The following is a 20,987-nucleotide window of genomic DNA, read 5'->3' on the forward strand; positions in this document are numbered from 1 at the left end:
ACAGTCCCATACCTCTATACCTCCACCTACAGTCCCATACCCTATACCTCCACCTACAGACCCATACCTCTATACCTCCACCTGCAGTCCCATACCTCTATACCTCCACCTGCAGTCCCATACCTCTATACCTCCACCTACAGTCCCATACCTCTATACCTCCACATACAGTCCCATACCTCTATACCTCCACCTACAGTCCCATACCTCTATACCTCCACCTACAGTCCCATACCTCCACCTATAGACCCATACCTCTATACCTCCACCTGCAGTCCCATACCTCTATACCTCCACCTGCAGTCCCATACCTCTATACCTCCACCTACAGTCCCATACCTCCAACTACAGTCCCATACCTCTATACCTCCACCTACAGACCCATACCCTATACCTCCACCTACAGTCCCATACCTCTATACCTCCACCTACAGTCCCATACCTCTATACCTCCACCTACAGTCCCATACCTCTATACCTCCACCTACAGTCCCATACCTCTATACCTCCACCTACAGTCCCATACCTCTATACCTACAGTCCCATACCTCTATACCTCCACCTACAGTCCCATACCTCCACCTACAGTCCCATACCTCTATACCTCCACCTACAGTCCCATACCTCTATACCTCCACCTACAGTCCCATACCGCTATACCTCCACGGGGAGTTGAGTGTAGGAGGGTGTTTCATTCCCTCCAAGAGGTGTGCGTAACAATATGAATGTACAACTCAAATGAATACATCTGTTTAGGTCATTATTATTGAATCTGATATGTTTAGTTTAAAACATAAGGGGGAAGTGTAACTTTGATTCTAGGGGAAAGGTGTCACAGATTGACCACTGAGTCTGTGGTGAATAGAGACAACATGCTCTCCTTCAAGGAGCTCCTGGCTGCAGCTTGACCCTGTCCTCCTCTCAGCTGTCTCTATGATGTGGGGGGAGGAGGGTGGTGTTCTGTGGTTCTGTGGTGTTCCGTGGTGGGGTTCTGTGGTGTTCCGTGGTGGTGTTCTGTGGTGGTGTTCCGTGGTGGTGTGGTGGTGTTCGGTGGTGTTCTGTGGTTCGGTGGTGTTCTGTGGTGGTGTTCTGTGGTTCGGTGGTGTTCTGTGGTGGTGTTCTGTGGTGGTGTTCCGTGGTGGTGTGGTGTGGTGTTCCGTGGTGGTGTTCTGTGGTTCGGTGGTGTTCCGTGGTGGTGTTCTGTGGTGGTGGTGTTCTGTGGTGGTGGTGTTCTGTGGTGGTGGTCTGTGGTTCGGTGGTGTTCCGTGGTGGTGTTCTGTGGTGGGGGTGTTCCGTGGTGGTGTTCTGTGGTGGGGGTGTTCCGTGGTGGTGTTCTGTGGTGGGGGTGTTCCGTGGTGGTGTTCTGTGGTGGGGGTGTTCTGTGGTGGTGTTCTGTGGTTCGGTGGTGTTCCGTGGTGGTGTTCTGTGGTTCGGTGGTGTTCCGTGGTGGTGTTCTGTGGTTCGGTGGTGTTCTGTGGTGGTGGTGTTCCGTGGTGGTGTTCTGTGGTTCGGTGGTGTTCTGTGGTGGTGGTGTTCCGTGGTGGTGTTCTGTGGTGGTGGTGTTCTGTGGTGGTGGTGTTCTGTGGTGGTGGTCTGTGGTTCGGTGGTGGTCTGTGGTTCGGTGGTGTTCCGTGGTTGGGGTGTTCCGTGGTGGTGTTCTGTGGTGGGGGTGTTCCGTGGTGGTGTTCTGTGGTGGGGGTGTTCCGTGGTGGTGTTCTGTGGTGGGGGTGTTCCGTGGTGGTGTTCTGTGGTGGGGGTGTTCTGTGGTGGTGTTCTGTGGTTCGGTGGTGTTCCGTGGTGGTGTTCTGTGGTTCGGTGGTGTTCCGTGGTGGTGTTCTGTGGTTCGGTGGTGTTCTGTGGTGGTGGTGTTCCGTGGTGGTGTTCTGTGGTTCGGTGGTGTTCTGTGGTGGTGGTGTTCTGTGGTGGTGTTCTGTGGTTCGATGGTGTTCCGTGGTGGTGTTCTGTGGTGGTGGTGTTCCGTGGTGGTGTTTTGTGGTGGGGGTGTTCCGTGGTGGTATTCTGTGGTGGGGGTGTTCCGTGGTGGTGTTCTGTGGTGGGGGTGTTCCGTGGTGGTGTTCTGTGGTGGGGGTGTTCCGTGGTGGTGTTCTGTGGTGGTGTTCTGTGGTTCGGTGGTGTTCCGTGGTGGTGTTCTGTGGTTCGGTGGTGTTCCGTGGTGGTGTGGTGTTCTGTGGTGGTGTGGTGTCTGTAGTGTAGTGTGGGCTCTCTCCCTCCTCTAACCTGCATCTCCAGGATGTCTCCTATCTTGTTGATGATGAATCCTCCGTCCTCCCCCTCCTGCTGGCTCTCTCTCTTCTCCCCCTCCTGCTGGCTCTCTCTCTTCCTCTCCAGGAGGCGCGTCAGGAAGGAGGTGTGGAGGTCCAGGAGCTCCTCCAGGGCAGGGAACAGCCTGTCTACTGTCTGAGGCTCCAGCTGCAGCTCCTTCACCAGACCCTTACTGTACACCTCCACCATGATCAGCAGGGTCCGAACGTGGTGCATCTCTGTCTGCATCAACTCTGGAGGGGGACAACAATGGGGTTCGGGGGAGATACATGAAGGGGGTTAAGGTTAGGAGAGGGAGATACAGGTTATGCAGGGGGATAAGGTTAGGTTAGGAGTGGGAGATACAGGGAGAGAAGTGGGTTAAGATTAGGAGGGGGAGAAACTTGGGGAGATAAAGGTTTGTCCAGCTCTAGATAGAGGGGTAGTAGTCCCCCGGGAACTCTAGATAGAGGGGTAGTAGTGGCCTGGTAACTCTAGATAGAGGGGTAGTAGTGCCCTGGGAACTCTAGATAGAGGGGTAGTAGTGCCCGGTAACTCTAGATAGAGGGGTAGTAGTGCCCGGTAACTCTAGATAGAGGGGTAGTAGTGCCCGGTAACCCTAGATAGAGGGGTAGTAGTGCCCTGGAAACCCTAGATAGAGGGGTAGTAGTGCCCTGGGAACCCTAGATAGAGGGGTAGTAGTGCCCGGTAACTCTAGATATAGGGGTAGTAGTGCCTGGTAACTCTAGATAGAGGGGTAGTAGTGCCTTGGAACTCTAGATAGAGCGGTAGTAGTGGGGTAGTAGTGCCCTGGGAACTCTAGGTAGAGGGGTAGTAGTGCCTGGTAACTCTAGATAGAGGGGTAGTAGTGCCCGGTAACTCTAGATATAGGGGTAGTAGTGCCTGGTAACTCTAGATAGAGGGGTAGTAGTGCCTGGGAACTCTAGATAGAGGGGTAGTAGTGGGGTAGTAGTGCCCTGGGAACTCTAGGTAGAGGGGTAGTAGTGCCTGGTAACTCTAGATAGAGGGTTAGTAGTGCCCGGTAACTCTAGATAGAGGGGTAGTAGTGCCTGGTAACTCTAGATAGAGGGGTAGTAGTGCCTGGTAACTCTAGATAGAGGGGTAGTAGTGCCTGGTAACTCTAGATAGAGGGGTAGTAGTGGCCTGGGAACCCTAGATAGAGGGGTAGTAGTGCCCCGGGAACTCTAGATAGAGGGGTAGTAGTGCCCCGGGAACTCTAGATAGAGGGGTAGTAGTGCCCCGGGAACTCTAGATAGAGGGGTAGTAGTGCCCGGGGAACTCTAGATAGAGGGGTAGTAGTGCCCGGGGAACTCTAGATAGAGGGGTAGTAGTGCCCTGGGAACTCTAGATAGAGGGGTAGTAGTGCCTGGGAACTCTAGATAGAGGGGTAGTAGTGGCCTGGTAACCCTTCACTGTTTTGCACCATATTTTGTCATCTCAGCAAAGCCCACCCTTGAGTTTTCAATCAGTTTAGATTTTCAATACTGTGTATTATCCCATCTTTCTGTCTCGATCCAGTCTGGATCAGTCTGGATTTACAATATCATGTGTATTTTCCCCTCTGTCTTTCTGTATCCAGTCTGGATCCAGTCTGGATATGCCAGACGAGACAGGGATGTGTGTAGATTATGTCATGTTTATTGATGGAGAGAAGAGGAGGGGGTATAACTCAAGGCAGGTGCTGTAGCAGTGGGAGGTACAGTAGATGTCCTGTTTATTGATGGAGAGAGGAGGAGGGGTGGTATAACTCAAGGCAGGTACTGTAGCAGTGGTAGGTACAGTAGATGTCCTGTTTATTGATGGAGAGAGGAGGGGTGGTATAACTCAAGGCAGGTGCTGTAGCAGTGGGAGGTACAGTAGATGTCCTGTTTATTGATGGAGAGAGGAGGGGTGGTATAACTCAAGGCAGTTGCTGTAGCAGTGGGAGGTACAGTAGATGTCCTGTTTATTGATGGAGAGAGGAGGGGGTATAACTCAAGGCAGGTACCGTAGATTACATCCTGTCTCTTGATGACGTCCTTCTTCAGATGTTTGAGGAAGTTGCTGTCCGTAACGTCGCTCCAGGAGTCTGCTTCTAGCTCTTTCAGGTCTGCCTCAAACTCTCCCATCAGCTGGCTGTCGATCATCTCCGTGCCTAGATGATAAAACACACCGCTCAGATAACGTTCACATGTATTTATCTAGACTGTTACGGTCGTCGTATGTAGTGGACCAAGGCGCAGCGGGTTGAGTGCTCATTTTAAAGTTTATTAGAACACTGAAAAAACAAAACAAGAAAACGAACGAACGCACAGTAATGCAGGCTACACACAGCTATGCAAAAACAACTTCCCACAAAGGGACAGGTGAAAACAGGGCTACCTAAGTATGACTCCCAATCAGCAACAACGATGTACAGCTGTTCCTGATTGAGAGCCATACCAGGGCAACACAAAGAAATACACAACATAGAAAACCATAGAAATACAAAACATAGAACAATAACCAAAAACCCCGGAACACTCTAAACAAACACCCCTCTTACATAAACACATATCCCAACAAACCCCGAGACACTCTAAACAAATACCCCCTGCCACGTCCTGACCAAACTACAATAACAAATAACCCCTATTATTGGTCAGAACGTGACATAGACGTTAGAGTAGACACTATAATACAGACACATTTACAGGACCGATTAGGATTAAGTGCCTTGCTCAGCTCGGGTATTCGAACCAGCGACCTTTCGGTTACTGGCACAACACTAACCGCTAGGCTACCTGCTGGTTACTGGTCCAACACTAACCGCTAGGCTACCTGCTGGTTACTGGCACAACACTAACCGCTAGGCTACCTGCTGGTTACTGGCACAACACTAACCGCTAGGCTACCTGCTGGTTACTGGTCCAACGCTAACCGCTAGGCTACCTGCTGGTTACTGGCACAACGCTAACCGCTAGGCTACCTGCTGGTTACTGGCACAACGCTAACCGCTAGGCTACCTGCTGGTTACTGGTCCAACGCTAACCGCTAGGCTACCTGCTGGTTACTGGTCCAACGCTAACCGCTAGGCTACCTGTCATTTTACCTTCACTGTGGGTAACGTGTGTTTACTATCGACTGTGGGTAATGTGTGTTTACTATCGACTGTGGGTAATGTGTGTTTACTATCGACTGTGGGTAATGTGTGTTTACTATCGACTGTGGGTAATGTGTGTTTACTATCGACTGTGTGATGGTGATTGTGGGTAACGTGTGTGTGTGTGTTTGTGTGTGCGTTTACTATCGACTGTGTGATGGTGACTGTGGGTAATGTGTGTTTACTATCGACTGTGGGTAATGTGTGTTTACTATCGACTGTGGGTAATGTGTGTTTACTATCGACTGTGGGTAATGTGTGTTTACTATTGACTGTGTGATGTTGACTGTGGGTAAAGTGTGTTTACTATCGACTGTGTGATGGTGACTGTGGGTAATGTGTGTTTACTATCGACTGTGGGTAACGTGTGTTTACTATCGACTGTGGGTAACGTGTGTTTACTATCGACTGTGGGTAACGTGTGTTTACTATCGACTGTGGGTAATGTGTGTTTACTATCGACTGTGGGTAATGTGTGTTTACTATCGACTGTGGGTAATGTGTGTTTACTATCGACTGTGGGTAATGTGTGTTTACTATCGACTGTGGGTAATGTGTGTTTACTATCGACTGTGTGATGGTGACTGTGGGTAACGTGTGTGTTTACTATCGACTGTGGATAACGTGTGTTTACTATCGACTGTGTGATGGTGACTGTGGGTAATGTGTGTTTACTATCGACTGTGGGTAATGTGTGTTTACTATCGACTGTGGGTAATGTGTGTTTACTATCGACTGTAGGTAAAGTGTGTTTACTATTGACTGTGTTATGGTGACTGTGGGTAATGTGTGTTTACTATGGACTGTGTGATGGTGACTATGGGTAATGTGTGTTTACTGTGGACTGTGTGATGGTGACTGTGGGTAATGTGTGTTTACTGTGGACTGTGTGATGGTGACTGTGGGTAACGTGTGTTTACTATCGACTGTGTGATGGTGACTGTGGGTAAAGTGTGTTTACCATCGACTGTGTGATGGTGACTGTGGGTAACGTGTGTTTACTATCGACTGTGTGATGGTGACTGTGGGTAAAGTGTGTTTACCATCGACTGTGTGATGGTGACTGTGGGTAACGTGTGTGTGTTTACTATGGTAGTGAACTAAACAGGAAATAGAGTGCCATTTGAGATGCATTTAAAGACACAAAGCATGTCAGTCATTCTATCCAGGTGGTAGTAGCTGTTCACCAGCTGTTTAGGGCTGATAGGGTAGAGAGAGAGAGAGCGAGAGGACAGGTGGAAAGGACGGACACGTGGAGAGGAGAGGACAGACAGGTGGAGAGGAGAGGACAGACAGGTGGAGAGGACGGACAGGACGGACGGACAGAGGTAGAGAGAGTCAGAGAGTAGTAACCTACTAACCTTCATCTGTGAGTGACTCTGTGGATTCATTGACCAGGTTGGTCTTGCACAGAGAGTCAGAAGAATGGGACAGGTACCGCAGACCTTTGATAGGCATGTCATCAAACACCTGGTGACTGGAGAGAGAGAGAGAGAGAGAGAGAGAGAGAGAGAGAGAGAGAGAGAGAGAGAGAGAGAGAGAGAGAGAGAGAGAGAGAGAGAGAGAGAGAGAGAGAGAGAGAGAGAGAGAGAGAGAGAGAGAGAGAGAGAGAGAGAGAGAGAGAGAGAGAGAGAGAGAGAGAGAGAGAGAGAGAGAGAGAGAGAGAGAGAGAGAGAGAGAGAGAGAGAGAGAGAGAGAGAGAGAGAGAGAGAGAGAGAGAGAGAGAGAGAGAGAGAGAGAGAGAGAGAGAGAGAGAGAGAGAGAGAGAGAGAGAGAGAGGAGAGAGAGAGAGAGAGAAATAGGTACCGCAGACCCTTGATAGGTTAGGGTTGGGGTCAGAGTAAGGGTTAGGTGTTAGGGTCAGAGTAAGGGGTAGGGGTTAGGGTCAGAGTAAGGGTGGGGTTAGGTGTTAGGTGTTAGGGTCAGAGTAAGGGCTAGGGGTCAGGGTCAGAGTAAGGGTTAGGGTAGGGGTTAGGGTCAGAGTAAGGGTTAGGGTTAAGGGTCAGGGTTTCTCACCCAGCGATGTTGCATATGGAGATGCTCTTTGACAGGTTGGAGCCATGGAAGGGTATGATGGAGGTGTGTCTTCGGGAGGGAACAACCAATGAGGAGTAGTCTTCTGGAGACAAGATGGCTGACCAGGGCCGCTCCCGCGATGCACCCGCTGTGATGTCATAAGAGAGGGCCAGCGTTAAGAGAGGAATGTGGTTGGTTGGTATTGAGTTACATCCCACATGGCACCCTAATCCTTACATAGTGCACTAATGTTGACCAAAGCCCTGTAGGAATCTATAGGGAACAGAGGACCTGTAGGACTGTATAGGGAACAGTTGACCTGTAGGACTCTATAGGGAACAGATGACCTGTAGGACTCCATAGAGAACAGATGACCTGCAGTCCTGTAGGACTCTATAGGGAACAGTTGACCTGTAGGACTCTATAGGGAACAGATGATCTGTAGGACTCTATAGGGAACAGATGACCTGTAGGACTCTATAGGGAACAGATGGCCTGTAGGACTCTATAGGGAACAGATGATCTGTAGGACTCTATAGGGAACAGATGACCTGTAGGACTCTATAGGGAACAGATGACCTGTAGGACTCTATAGGGAACAGATGACCTGTAGGACTCTATAGGGAACAGATGACCTGTAGGACTCTATAGGGAACAGATGACCTGTAGGACTCTATAGGGAACAGATGACCTGTAGGACTCTATAGGGAACAGATGACCTGTAGGACTCTATAGGGAACAGATGACCTGTAGGACTCTATGGGGAACAGAGGACCTGTAGGACTCTATAGGGAACAGAGGACCTGTAGGACTCTATAGGGAACAGATGACCTGTAGGACTCTATAGGGAACAGATTACATACTGTGATGGTTATTACCAACAGATCTGGGACCAGGACAGGGCTGTGATGGTTAACACCAACAGATCTGGGACCAGGACAGGGCTGTTTTGAGTATATTTAAGATGGACTTACGGTTTAACCCTCGTTTTGTTCTCCGGGTGACAACAGGAACGGCGGCTGAATCTGGAACTGCAAACTGCTGTCTGGGCGTCTAGGGGGGGAAAACAATCCAGGACATCAGTAGTGTAAATAAATTCATGACCTTGGTGTTCTCTAGGCTATTCATTTTATAGGTTGACAAAATGGGCTGAAAATTGTTTTAAATGCTGTTCTTTCCTTACCTTCATCTTCACCTTGGCACAGACAGGCAGGCTTTCTCTACAACCCTTATGAACATGTGCATTGCAATCTGAAAAATACAAAATAAAATGCAACTTTAAATCTTAAAGTAAGAATTTTATCAGAATAATCTTCCAGGGGGGTTCTTTACATGTGTTATGAACTGTGGCAGGAGAGTTGGACTGGCTACAGAACCAGGGAGTTGGACTGGTCTACAGAACCAGAGAGTTGGACTGGTCTACAGAACCAGAGAATTGGACTGGGCTACAGAACCAGAGAGTTGGACTGGTCTACAGAACCAGAGAATTGGACTGGTCTACAGAACCAGGGAGTTGGACTGGTCTACAGAACCAGAGAGTTGGACTGGTCTACAGAACCAGGGAGTTGGACTGGTCTACAGAACCAGAGAATTGGACTGGTCTACAGAACCAGAGAGTTGGACTGGTCTACAGAACCAGAGAGTTGGACTGGTCTACAGAGCCAGAGAGTTGGACTGGTCTACAGAGCCAGAGAGTTGGACTGGTCTACAGAACCAGGGAGTTGGACTGGTCTACAGAACCAGGGAGTTGGACTGGTCTACAGAACCAGAGAGCTGGACTGGGCTACAGAACCAGGGAGTTGGACTGGGCTACAGAACCAGGGAGCTGGACTGGCTACAGAACCAGGGAGTAGGACTGGGCTACAGAACCAGGGAGTTGGACTGGTCTACAGAACCAGAGAGTTGGACTGGTCTACAGAACCAGGGAGTTGGACTGGGCTACAGAACCAGGGAGTAGGACTGGGCTACAGAACCAGGGAGTAGGACTGGGCTACAGAACCAGAGAATTGGACTGGTCTACAGAACCAGAGAGTTGGACTGGTCTACAGAACCAGAGAGCTGGACTGGGCTACAGAACCAGGGAGTTGGACTGGGCTACAGAACCAGGGAGTTGGACTGGGCTACAGAACCAGAGAGTTGGACTGGGCTACAGAACCAGAGAGTTGGACTGATCTACAGAACCAGAGAGTTGGACTGGTCTACAGAACCAGAGATTTGTCTGGAGAAAATTATATCAAATTTCAATCTCCAATTATACTTTATTCATTCTAAAAACCGACAATAATGTTTTTATAGTTTTAAAATAAATATGTAGTTGTTTCTTTGTTCAAGCCCTCTCTGACTTTGAACTCTGTCAGATTAGTCTTAAATCCTAAATGAATCAGGGATGAGCAGGGACAGCTATACCATAAGGACCCCTTCTTCATGTCCTCATTTATATGTAGTACAACGACCACTCGTGGTCTGGAAAGTTCTCTACTTTTAATAGATGATAAACAAAAAAAATATTGAAATCACTGTTGTCACAACCATGAACTGTCAACTCCATCTCCCTGACAGAATATTCATTTTGGTTTAAATATGTTTATTTTGATTAGGTTTTAGAGTCATAAAGCAACTGAAGGAAAACTAAATTGCTACCTCCGTAAAACATAGACAACAATCTGACTGAGTTTAACGTCAACTCCGTAAGTCATCCGAATACATAGACACTCTGGCTTTACTCAAAGTCAGTGGCATGTCGTTTAGTAAAGGCTGAAAAAAGCAAGGGGCCTAAACAGCTATACTGGGTCACTTCCCTGTGGCTCAGTTGGTAGAGCATGGTGTTTGCAACGCCAGCATGGTGTGTGCAACGCCAGGGTTGTGGGTTTGATTCCCACGGGGGCCAGTACAAAAGAAAAATATAAAAAATTACAAAAAAACAAAAAAATTGCATGAAATGAAATGTATGCACTCACTACTGTAAATCGCTCTGGATAAGAGCGTCTGCTAAAATGACTAAAATGTAAAAAAAAAAAATGTAAATTGTATTCCCGATTCTACCTGGATTATGTTGGAGAGATTTCCATTAAAGAACACCCTCTGTGTTCTGTTAGACAAGTAACTCTTTGTCCACATTATAGCAGGGGGTGTAAAGCCATTATAGCAGGGGGTGTGAAGCCATTATAGCAGGGGGTGTAAAGCCATTATAGCAGGGGGTGTAAAGCCATTATAGCAGGGGGTGTAAAGCCATTATAGCAGGGGGTGTGAAGCCATTATAGCAGGGGGTGTAAAGCCATAACACATACGTTTCTCCAGCAGCAGACTGCGATCGATAATGTCAAAAGCTGCACTGGAGCACTAACTTTACAGAATTCAAATGTACAATTCTTGTCTTTTAATAATTTGTTCCGATATACTTGGAGGTGTAGCGTCAGCGTTTGTTGCTGGCATGTCATCCTTTAGTTTTCTTATTTTGCCAATTATCATTAAAGTCATAAAAGTCAATAGTCATTAAAGTAGTTGGCAATATCAGATTCTTTCTTTTCATTTAAGGTGCCCCAAAGCTTTTTACTATCATTCTAAATATAATTTATCTTTGTTTCAAAGTATAGTTTATTTTTATTTTTATTTAGTTTAGTCACATGATTTCTTCATTTGCAGTACGTTTGCCAGTCAGTTGTGCAGCCAGACTTATTTGCCATTCCTTTAACCTCGTCCCTCTCAACCATACAATTTTTCAATTCCTCATCAATCCAAGGGGATTTAACAGTTTTTACAGTCATTTTCTTAATGGGTGTCTGTGCTTATTAGTAACTGGAATAAGCAATTTCATAAATGTGTCAAGCGCAGCGTCTGGTTGCTCCTCATTACTCACCAACAAATATTATTTGCATCGTCAACATATGAATCACTACGAAACTTCTTGTATGACCTCTTATACACCATATTAGGCCCAGCCTTTGGAACTTTGGTTTTCCTACATATGGCTACTATATTGTGATCACTACATCCTATGGATTTGGATACTGCTTTAAAGCAAATTTCTGCAGCATTAGTAAAGATGTGATCAATACATGTTGATGATTTCATTCCTGTGCCGTTTGTAAATACCCTGGTAGGTTGATTGATAACCTGAACCAGGTTCCAGGCACTAGTTACAGTTTGACGTTTTTTCCTGAGTGGTCAGCCTGATGAAAACCAATCAATATTTAAATCACCCAGAAAATATACTTCTCTGTTGATATCACATACATTATCAAGCATTTCACAGACATTATCCAGATACTGACTGTTAACAGTTGGTGGTCTATAGCAGCTTCCCACCAGAATGGGCTTTTAGGTGAGGCAGATGGACCTGTAGCCATATTACTTCAACAGTATTTAACATGAGATCCTCTCTAATCTTTACAGGAATGTGGTTCTGAACATAAAACAGCAACACCTCCGCCATTGGTATTTCTGTCTTTTCAGGTCAACATGACTAAACACAGTAACAGTATGTTGTGTAACCACTCAAAGAGGAAGTTAGAAGGTCATTGATCCGTTGCTTCACAGTTACCTCTTTCTTAGTGTAAATCCCAAATAGCACCCTATTCCCTACATAGTGCGTTATAAAGTAGTGTGTAGTGTAACTATAGTAGTATGTAGAGAATACAGTGCCATTTGGGACCAACATCTGTTTTCTGAGGCTGTTCCAGGACTTGTGCAATAAAGGACATCCTCTTTAGCAGACAGATACAGGGTATGGTAGTACTGTCCACTGTAACAGATACAGGGTATGGTAGTACTGTCCACTGTAACAGATACAGGGTATGGTAGTACTGTCCACTGTAACAGATACAGGGTATGGTAGTACTGTCCACTGTAACAGATACAGGGTATGGTAGTACTGTCCACTGTAACAGATACAGGGTATGGTAGTACTGTCCACTGTAACAGATACAGGGTATGGTAGTACTGTCCACTGTAAAACAATAGTATAGCGTATACACCTAACACAGGGTGACCCCTCAGAGTTCAATAGGATAGTATAGTATAGTGCAGGACTCCGTTGTCCTGAGTCTGCACAACCCTGCCAGGACCTAGGATCAAGGGACACACTAAAGTGTTTTAGTATTATATTTCTTGACACAATGATGAAAATAATCATGGCCTCTAAACCTTCAAGCTGCATACTGGACCCTATTCCAACTAAACTACTGAAAGAGCTGCTTCCTGTGCTTGGCCCTCCTATGTTGAACATAATAAACGGCTCTCTATCCACGGGATGTGTACCAAGCTCACTAAAAGTGGCAGTAATAAAGCCTCTCTTGAAAAAGACAAATCTTGACCCAGAAATTTTAAAAAACTAATCGGCCTATATCGAATCTTCCATTCCTCTCAAAAATTGTAGAAAAAGCTGTTGCGCAGCAACTCACTGCCTTCCTGAAGACAAACAATGTACACGAAACGCTTCAGTCTGGTTTTAGACCCCATCATAGCACTGGGACTGTACTTGTGAAGGTGGTAAATGACCTTTTAATGACGTCAGACCGAGGCTCTGCATCTGTCCTCGTGCTACTAGATCTTAGTGCTGCTTTTGATACCATCGATCACCACATTCTTTTGGAGAGATTGGAAACCCAAATTGGTCTAAATGGACAAGTTCTGGCCTGGTTTAGGTCTTATCTGTCGGAAAGATATCAGTTTGTCTCTGTGAATGGTTTGTCCTCTGACAAATCAACTGTAAATTTCGGTGTTCCTCAAGGTTCCGTTTTAGGACCACTATTGTTTTCACTATATATTTTACCTCTTGGGGATGTCATTCGAAAACATAATGTTAAATTTCACTGCTATGCAGATGACACACAGCTGTACATGTCAATGAAACATGGTGAAGCCCCAAAATTGCCCTCGCTGGAAGCCTGTGTTTCAGACATAAGGAAGTGGATGGCTGCAAACTTTCAAATACACATGGTTAGCAGATGTTATTGGTCACATGGTTGGCAGATGTTATTGGTCCATACACATTGTTAGCAGATGTTATTGGTCACATGGTTAGCAGATGTTATTGGTCACATGGTTAGCAGATGTTACTGGTCACATGATTAGCAGATGTTATTGGTCACATGGTTAGCAGATGTTATTGGTCACATGGTTAGCAGATGTTATTGGTCACATGGTCAGCAGATGTTATTGGTCACATGGTCAGCAGATGTTATTGGTCACATGGTTAGCAGATGGTATTGGTCCATACACATGGTTAGCAGATGTTATTGGTCACATGGTTAGCAGATGTTATTGGTCACATGGTTAGCAGATGTTATTGGTCCATTCACATGGTCAGCAGATGTTATTGGTCACATGGTTAGCAGATGGTATTGGTCCATACACATGGTTAGCAGATGTTATTGGTCACATGGTTAGCAGATGTTATTGGTCCATACACATGGTTAGCAGATGTTATTGGTCACATGGTTAGCAGATGTTATTGGTCCATTCACATGGTTAGCAGATGTTATTGCGAGAGTTGCGAAATGCTTGTGCTTCTAGTTCCGACAGTGTAGCAATATCTAACAGGTAAAATATATTTTATTTATTTATATATATTTTTTTACTCCTTTTTCTCCCCAATTTCTTGGTTTCCAATTGGTAGTTACAGTTTTGTCCCATCGCTGCAACTCCCGTACGGACTCGGGAGAGGCGAAGGTCGAGAGCCATGCGTCCTCCGAAACACAACCCAACCAAGCCGCACTGCTTCTTGACACAACGCCCACTTAAACCAGGAAGCCAGTCGCACCAACGTGTCGGAGGAAACACTGTACACCTGGCGACCGTGTCAGCGTGCACTGCACCCGGCCCGCCTGAAGAGTTGCAAGTGCGCGATTGGACAAGGACATCCCTGCCGGTCAAACCCTCCCCTAACCCGGATGACACTGGGCCAGTTGTGGCCGGCTGCGACAGAGCCTGGACTCGAACCCAGAATCTCTGGTGGCACCACTAGCGCTGTGATGCAATGCCTTAGACCACTGCGCCACTCGGGAGGCCAACAAGTAATATCTAACAACTCCACAACAAATACCTAATGGGAAAAGGAATGGAATAAGAATATATAAATATATGGATGAGCAATGACAGAGCGGCATATACTAAGATACAGTAGAGTGTAATTGAATACAGTATATACATATGAGATGAGCAATGCAAAATATGTAAACATTATTAAAGTGACTAGTGTTCTATTTATTAAAGTGGCCAGTGATTTCAAGTCTGTATGTCGGCTGCAGCCTCTCTGTGCTAGTGGTGGCTGTTTAACAGTCTGATGGCCTTGAGATTGAAAAATAGCTTCAGTCTCAGCTTTGATGCACCTGTACTGAGCTCGCTTTCTGGATGGTAGTGGGGTGAACAGGCAGTGACTCAGGTGGTTATTGTCCTTGATGGTCTTTTTTGGCCTTCCTGTGACATCGGGTGCTGTAGGTGTCCTAAAGGGCTGATAGTTTGCCCCCGGTGATGCGTTGTGCAGACCTCACTACCCTCTGGAGAGCCTTGCGGTTGTGGGCGTTGCAGTTGCTGTTCCAGGCTGTGATACAGCCCGACAGGATGCTCTCGATTGTGCGTGTGTAAAAGTTTGGGAGGGTTTTAGGTGACAAGCCAAATTTCTTCAGCCTCCTGAGATTGAAGAGGCGCTGTTGCACCTTCTTACCCACACTGTCTGAGTGGATGGACCATTTCAGATTGTCAGTGATGTGTACGCAGAGGAACTTAAAAGGTTCCACCTTCTCCACTGCCGTCCCATCGATGTGGATAGGGCGGTGTTCCCTCTGCTATTTCCTGAAGTCCACGATCATCTCCTTTTGTTTTGTTGACATTGAGTGTGAGGTTATTTTCCTGACACCACACTCCGAGGGCCCTCACCTCCTCCCTGTAGGCCGTCTCGTCGTTGTTGGTAATCAAGCCTACCACTGTTGTGTCGTCTGCAACTTTGATTATTGTGTTGGAGGCGTACATGGCCACGCAGTCACGGTGAACAAGGAGTACAGGAGGGGGCTGAGCACACACCCTTGTGGGGCCCCCAGTGTTGAGGATCAGCGAAGTGAAGATGTTGTTTCCTACCTTCACCACCTGGGGGCGGCCCTTCAGGAAATTCTTGACCCAGTTGCACAGGGCGGGGTTGAGACCCAGGGCCTCCAGCTTAATGATGAGCTTGAAGGGTACTATGGTGGTAAATGCTGAGCTGTAGTTAATGAACAGCATTCTTACATAGGTATATCTCGTTTCCAGATGGGATAGGGCAGTTTGCAGTGTGATGGCGATTGCATCGTCTGTGGACCTGTGGGGGTGGTAAGCAAATAGAAGTGGGTGGAGGTGGTATGAGGTAGGGTGGAGGTGGTATGACCCTTGACTAGTCTCTAAATCTCTTCATGATGACAGAAGTGAGTGCTATGGGGCAATAGTCATTTCATTCAGTTACCTTTGCCTTTTTGGGTACAGAAACAATGGTGGCCATCATGAAGCATGTCGGGACAGCAAACTGGGATAAGGATAAATTGATTTTAGTCCGTAAACACACACCAGCCAGCTGGTCTGCGCATGCTCTGAGGACGTGGCTAGGGATGCCGTCTGGGCCTGTGGCTAGGGATGCCGTCTGGGCCTGTGGCTAGGGATGCCGTCTGGGCCTGTGGCTAGGGATGCCGTCTGGGCCTGTGGCTAGGGATGCCGTCTGGGCCTGCAGCCTTGCGGGGGTTAACACGTTTAAATGTCTTACTCACATCGGCTGCGGAGAAGGAGATTCCACAGTCTTTGGTAGCGGGCCGCATTGGTGGCACTGTTATATCCTCAAAGTGGGAAAAGAAGTCCGTGACGAGGCTGGTTTTCTTTTTGTAGTCTGTAATTGTCTGTAGACCCTGCCACATACGTCTCGTGTCTGAGCCGTTGAATTGCGACTCCACTTTATCGACATTTGGATGGTTTGATTTAATTAAAAACATTTAACCTTTATCTAGGCAAGTCAGTTAAGAACAAATTCTCATTTACAATGACGGTCTACCCCGGCCAAACCCGGACGACGCTGGGCCAATTGTGCACCGCCCTATGGTGTTATTCTCTGAGGCTACCCGGGACATATCCCAGTCCCCGTGATCAAAACAATCTTGAAACGTGGATTCCGATTGGTCAGACCGGCGTTAAATAGTCTTTAGCATGGGTACTTCCTGTTTAAGTTTCTGCCTATAGGAATGGAGGAGCAAAATAGAGACGTGGTCAGATTTGACGAAAGGAGGGCGGGGGAGGGCCTTGTAAGCATCGCGGAAGTTAGAGTAGCAGTGATCCAGTGTAGTGCTATAGTCAGTATGCTGATAGAATTTAGGTAGCCTTGTTCTCAAATGTTCTTTGTTAAAATCCCCAGCGACAATAAATTCAGACTCAGGATATATGGTTTCCAGTTTGCATAAAGTCCATTGAAGTTCCTTGAGGGCCGTCGTGGTATCGGCTTGGGGGGGAATATACATGGCTGTGACAATAACCAAAGATAATTATCTTGGGAGATAATATGGTCGGCATTTGATTGTGAGGAATTCTATGTCAGGTGAACAAAAAGACTTGAGTTCCTGTTGTTACAATTACACCATGAGTCGATAATCATGCAACATACACCTCCGCCAATCTCCTTCCCAGAGAGATGTTTATTTCTGTCGGCGCGACACACTGAGAAAGCAGGTAGTTGTACCGACTCCGACAGCATATCCCGAGAGAGCCATGGTTCCGTGAAACAGAGTATATTACAATCCCTGATGTCTCTCTGGAAATCAACTCTTGCCCTGATTTCGTCTACCTTGTTATCTGGGGACTGGACATTAGCGAGTAATATACTCGGGAGCGGTGTGTGGTGTGTGCGCCTCCGAAGTCTGACCAGAAGACTGCTCTGTCTTCCTCTTCTCTGGCGGCGTTGTTTTGGATCGGCCTCTGGAATCAGTTAAATTGCCCTGAGTGGTGCGGACAAAGGATCCGCTTCGGGAAAGACGTATTCCTGGTCGTAAGTTGACGTTTCTCTGATATCCAATAGTTCTTCCCTGCTGTATGTAATAAAACTTGAGACTTTTTGGGCTAACAATGTAGGAAATAATACATTTAAAAAAAAAACGAAATAGTGAAAAGTTTCCTAAGGATTAGAAGCAAGGCAGCCCTCTCTGTCGGCGCCATCTTGAGCGATATGCTGTGTATGTACTGTACTAGAGTTGTATTGACTGATGCTGTCTTACTGGTGCAGAAAAAGGCATCCTTAGTGTTGATGCTTTTGCTGCATTGGTGGCAGGAGGAGGATTGTGTCTGGGAGGAGACCACGCTGAAGTGATGTCCGTTCAGTGTACATCTCTCTCTGGCCTTCGCCTCTCTCCTCTCGTCTTTGTCTCGACTCTTCTCTCCGTCCTTTTCCTGCAGGTGGAAGAACGGCGATTAGGAATAGAAACAGAATGAGGTCAGACAGTACAGCTACCCTCTCTCTCTGTTCCTCCTTTCCCTGCCTAGAAACAGAATGAGGTCAGACAGTACAGCTACCCTCTCTCTCTCTGTTCCTCCTTTCCCTGCCTAGAAACAGAATGAGGTCAGACAGTACAGCTACCCTCTCTCTCTCCGTTCCTCCTTTCCCTGCCTAGAAACAGAATGAGGTCAGTGTTGCTGCTAGGTTAATGACATGGTGGTGACCTGCTTCAGTCTATACAGTGTTGCAGCTGCTAGTTAATGACATGGTGGTGACCTGCTTCAGTCTATACAGTGTTGGTGCTAAGTTAATGACATGGTGACCTGCTTCAGTCTAAACAGTGTTGCTGCTAGGTTAATGACATGGTGGTGACCTGCTTCAGTCTATACAGTGTTGCTGCTAGGTTAATGACATGGTGGTGACCTGCTTCAGTCTATACAGTGTTGCTGCTAGGTTAATGACAGTGGTGACCTGCTTCAGTCTATACAGTGTTGCTGCTAGGTAAGACACTACTGACCGCTACTGACCACTACTGACCACTACTGACCACTACAGACCACTACAGACCACTACAGACCACTACTGACTACTACTGACCACTACTGACTACTACTGACTACTACTGACTACTACTGACTACTACTGACCACTACTGACTACTACTGACTACTACTGACCACTACTGACTACTACAGACCACTACTGACTACTACTGACCACTAAAGACCACTACTGACCACTACAGACCACTACAGACCACTACAGACCACTACTGACCACTACAGCCCACTACAGCCCACTACTGACCACTACAGACCACTACAGACCACTACTGACCACTGCTGACCAGGGGCTGTTCCTCTGTATGGTTTCTAGCCCTGATATAGACCACTACTGACCACTACAGACCACTACTGGCCACTACAGACCACTACAGACCACTACTGACCACTACTGACCACTACTGACCACTACAGACCACTACTGACCACTGCAAACCACTACTGACCACTACAGACCACTACAGACCACCACTGACCACTACAGACCACCACTGACCACTACAGACCACTACTGACCACTACAGACCACTACTGACCACTACTGACCGCTACTGACCGCTACTGACCGCTACTGACCACTACTGACAAGGAGCTGTTCCTCTGTATGGTTACTAGTCCTGATATAGACCACTACAGACCACTACTGACCACTACAGACCACCACTGACCACTACAGACCACTACTGACCACTACTGACCACGACTGACCACGACATACCACTACTGACCACTACAGACCACTACATGCCACTACTGACCACTACTGACCACTACTGACCACTACTTACCACTACTGACCACTACTGACCACTACTGACAAGGAGCTGTTCCTCTGTATGGTTACTAGTCCTGATATAGACCACTACAGACCACTACTGACCACTACTGACCACTACAGACCACTACTGACCACTACAGGCCACTACTGACCCCTACTGACCACTACTGACCACTACAGACCACTACTGACCACTACTGACTACTACTGACCACTACAGACCACTACTGACCACTACTGACCACTACTGACCACCACAGACCACCACAGACCACTACAGACCACTACAGACCACTACTAACCACTACTGACCACTACTGACCACTACAGACCACTACAGACCACTACTGACCAGGAGCTGTTCCTCTACATGGTTACTAGTCCTGATATAGACCACTACTGACTACTACAGACCACTACTGACCACTACAGACCACTACAGACCACTACTGACCACTACAGACCACTACAGACCACTACTGACCAGGAGCTGTTCCTCTGTATGGTTACTAGTCCTGATATAGACCACTACAGACCACTACAGACCACTACAGACCGCTACTGACCACTACTGACCACCACAGACCACTACAGACCACCACAGACCACTACAGAACACTACAGACAGCTACTGACCACTACTGACCACTACAGACCGCTACTGACCACTACTGACCACTACTGACCACTACTGACCAGGAGCTGTTCCTCTGTATGGTTACTAGCCCTGATATAGACCACTACAGACCACTACTGACCACTACTGACCACTACAGACCACTATTGACCACTACTGACCACTACTGACCACCACAGACCACTACAGACCACTACAGACCACTACTGACCACTACTGACCAGGAGCTATTCCTCTGTATGGTTACTAGCCCTGATATAGACCACTACTGACCACTACAGACCACTACTGACCGCCTACTGACCACTACAGACCACTACAGACCACTACAGACCAGGAGCTGTCCCTCTGTATGGTTACTAGCCCTGATATAGACCACAACTGACCACTACTGACCACTACAGACCACTACTGACCACTACTGACCACTACAGACCACTACTGACCACTACAGTCCCTCTGTATGGTTACTAGCCCTGATATAGACCACTACAGACCACTACTGACCACTACTGACCACTACTGACCACGACATACCACTACTGACCACTACAGACCACTACAGACCACTACATGCCACTACTGACAACTACTGACCACTACAGACCGCTACTGACCACTACTTACCACTACTGACCACTACAGACCAGGAGCTGTTCCTCTGTATGGTTACTAGTCCTGATATAGACCACTACTGACTACTACAGACCACTACTGACCACTACAGACCACTACAGACCACTACAGACCACTACTGACCACTACAGACCACTACAGACCACTACTGACCAGGAGCTGTTCCTCTGTATGGTTACTAGTCCTGATATAGACCACTACTGACCACTACAGACCACTACAGACCGCTACTGACCACTACTGACCACCACAGACCACTACAGACAACCACTGACCACTACAGACCACTACTGACCACTACTGACCACTACTGACCACCACGGACCACCACAGACCACTACAGACCACTACAGACCACTACAGACCACTACTAACCACTACTGACCACTACTGACCACTACAGACCACTACAGACCACTACTGACCAGGAGCTGTTCCTCTACATGGTTACTAGTCCTGATATAGACCACTACTGACTACTACAGACCACTACTGACCACTACAGACCACTACAGACC

The 20,987-nt window shown here is 47.3% G+C and overlaps 1 protein-coding gene across 2 annotated transcripts in view; it reads right to left on the bottom strand.

Moving 5' to 3' along the window:
• The window catches only part of LOC115182687 (A-kinase anchor protein 13), a 68,628-nt gene that overhangs the window by 23,070 nt on the left and 24,571 nt on the right, over nucleotides 1-20,987 (bottom strand). For both annotated transcript variants that reach the window (XM_029744185.1, XM_029744186.1), the window contains 7 exons: nucleotides 17,638-17,809; nucleotides 8,604-8,671; nucleotides 8,395-8,473; nucleotides 7,421-7,568; nucleotides 6,766-6,881; nucleotides 4,271-4,417; nucleotides 2,239-2,516 (listed from right to left, as the gene is read on the bottom strand). In XM_029744185.1, coding sequence (XP_029600045.1) covers nucleotides 2,239-2,516; nucleotides 4,271-4,417; nucleotides 6,766-6,881; nucleotides 7,421-7,568; nucleotides 8,395-8,473; nucleotides 8,604-8,671; nucleotides 17,638-17,809 — 1,008 coding nt within the window. The remainder of the gene's footprint in view (nucleotides 1-2,238; nucleotides 2,517-4,270; nucleotides 4,418-6,765; nucleotides 6,882-7,420; nucleotides 7,569-8,394; nucleotides 8,474-8,603; nucleotides 8,672-17,637; nucleotides 17,810-20,987) is intronic.

Source organism: Salmo trutta, unplaced genomic scaffold, assembly GCF_901001165.1.
Source record: "Salmo trutta unplaced genomic scaffold, fSalTru1.1, whole genome shotgun sequence".
NCBI lineage: Eukaryota > Metazoa > Chordata > Actinopteri > Salmoniformes > Salmonidae > Salmo > Salmo trutta.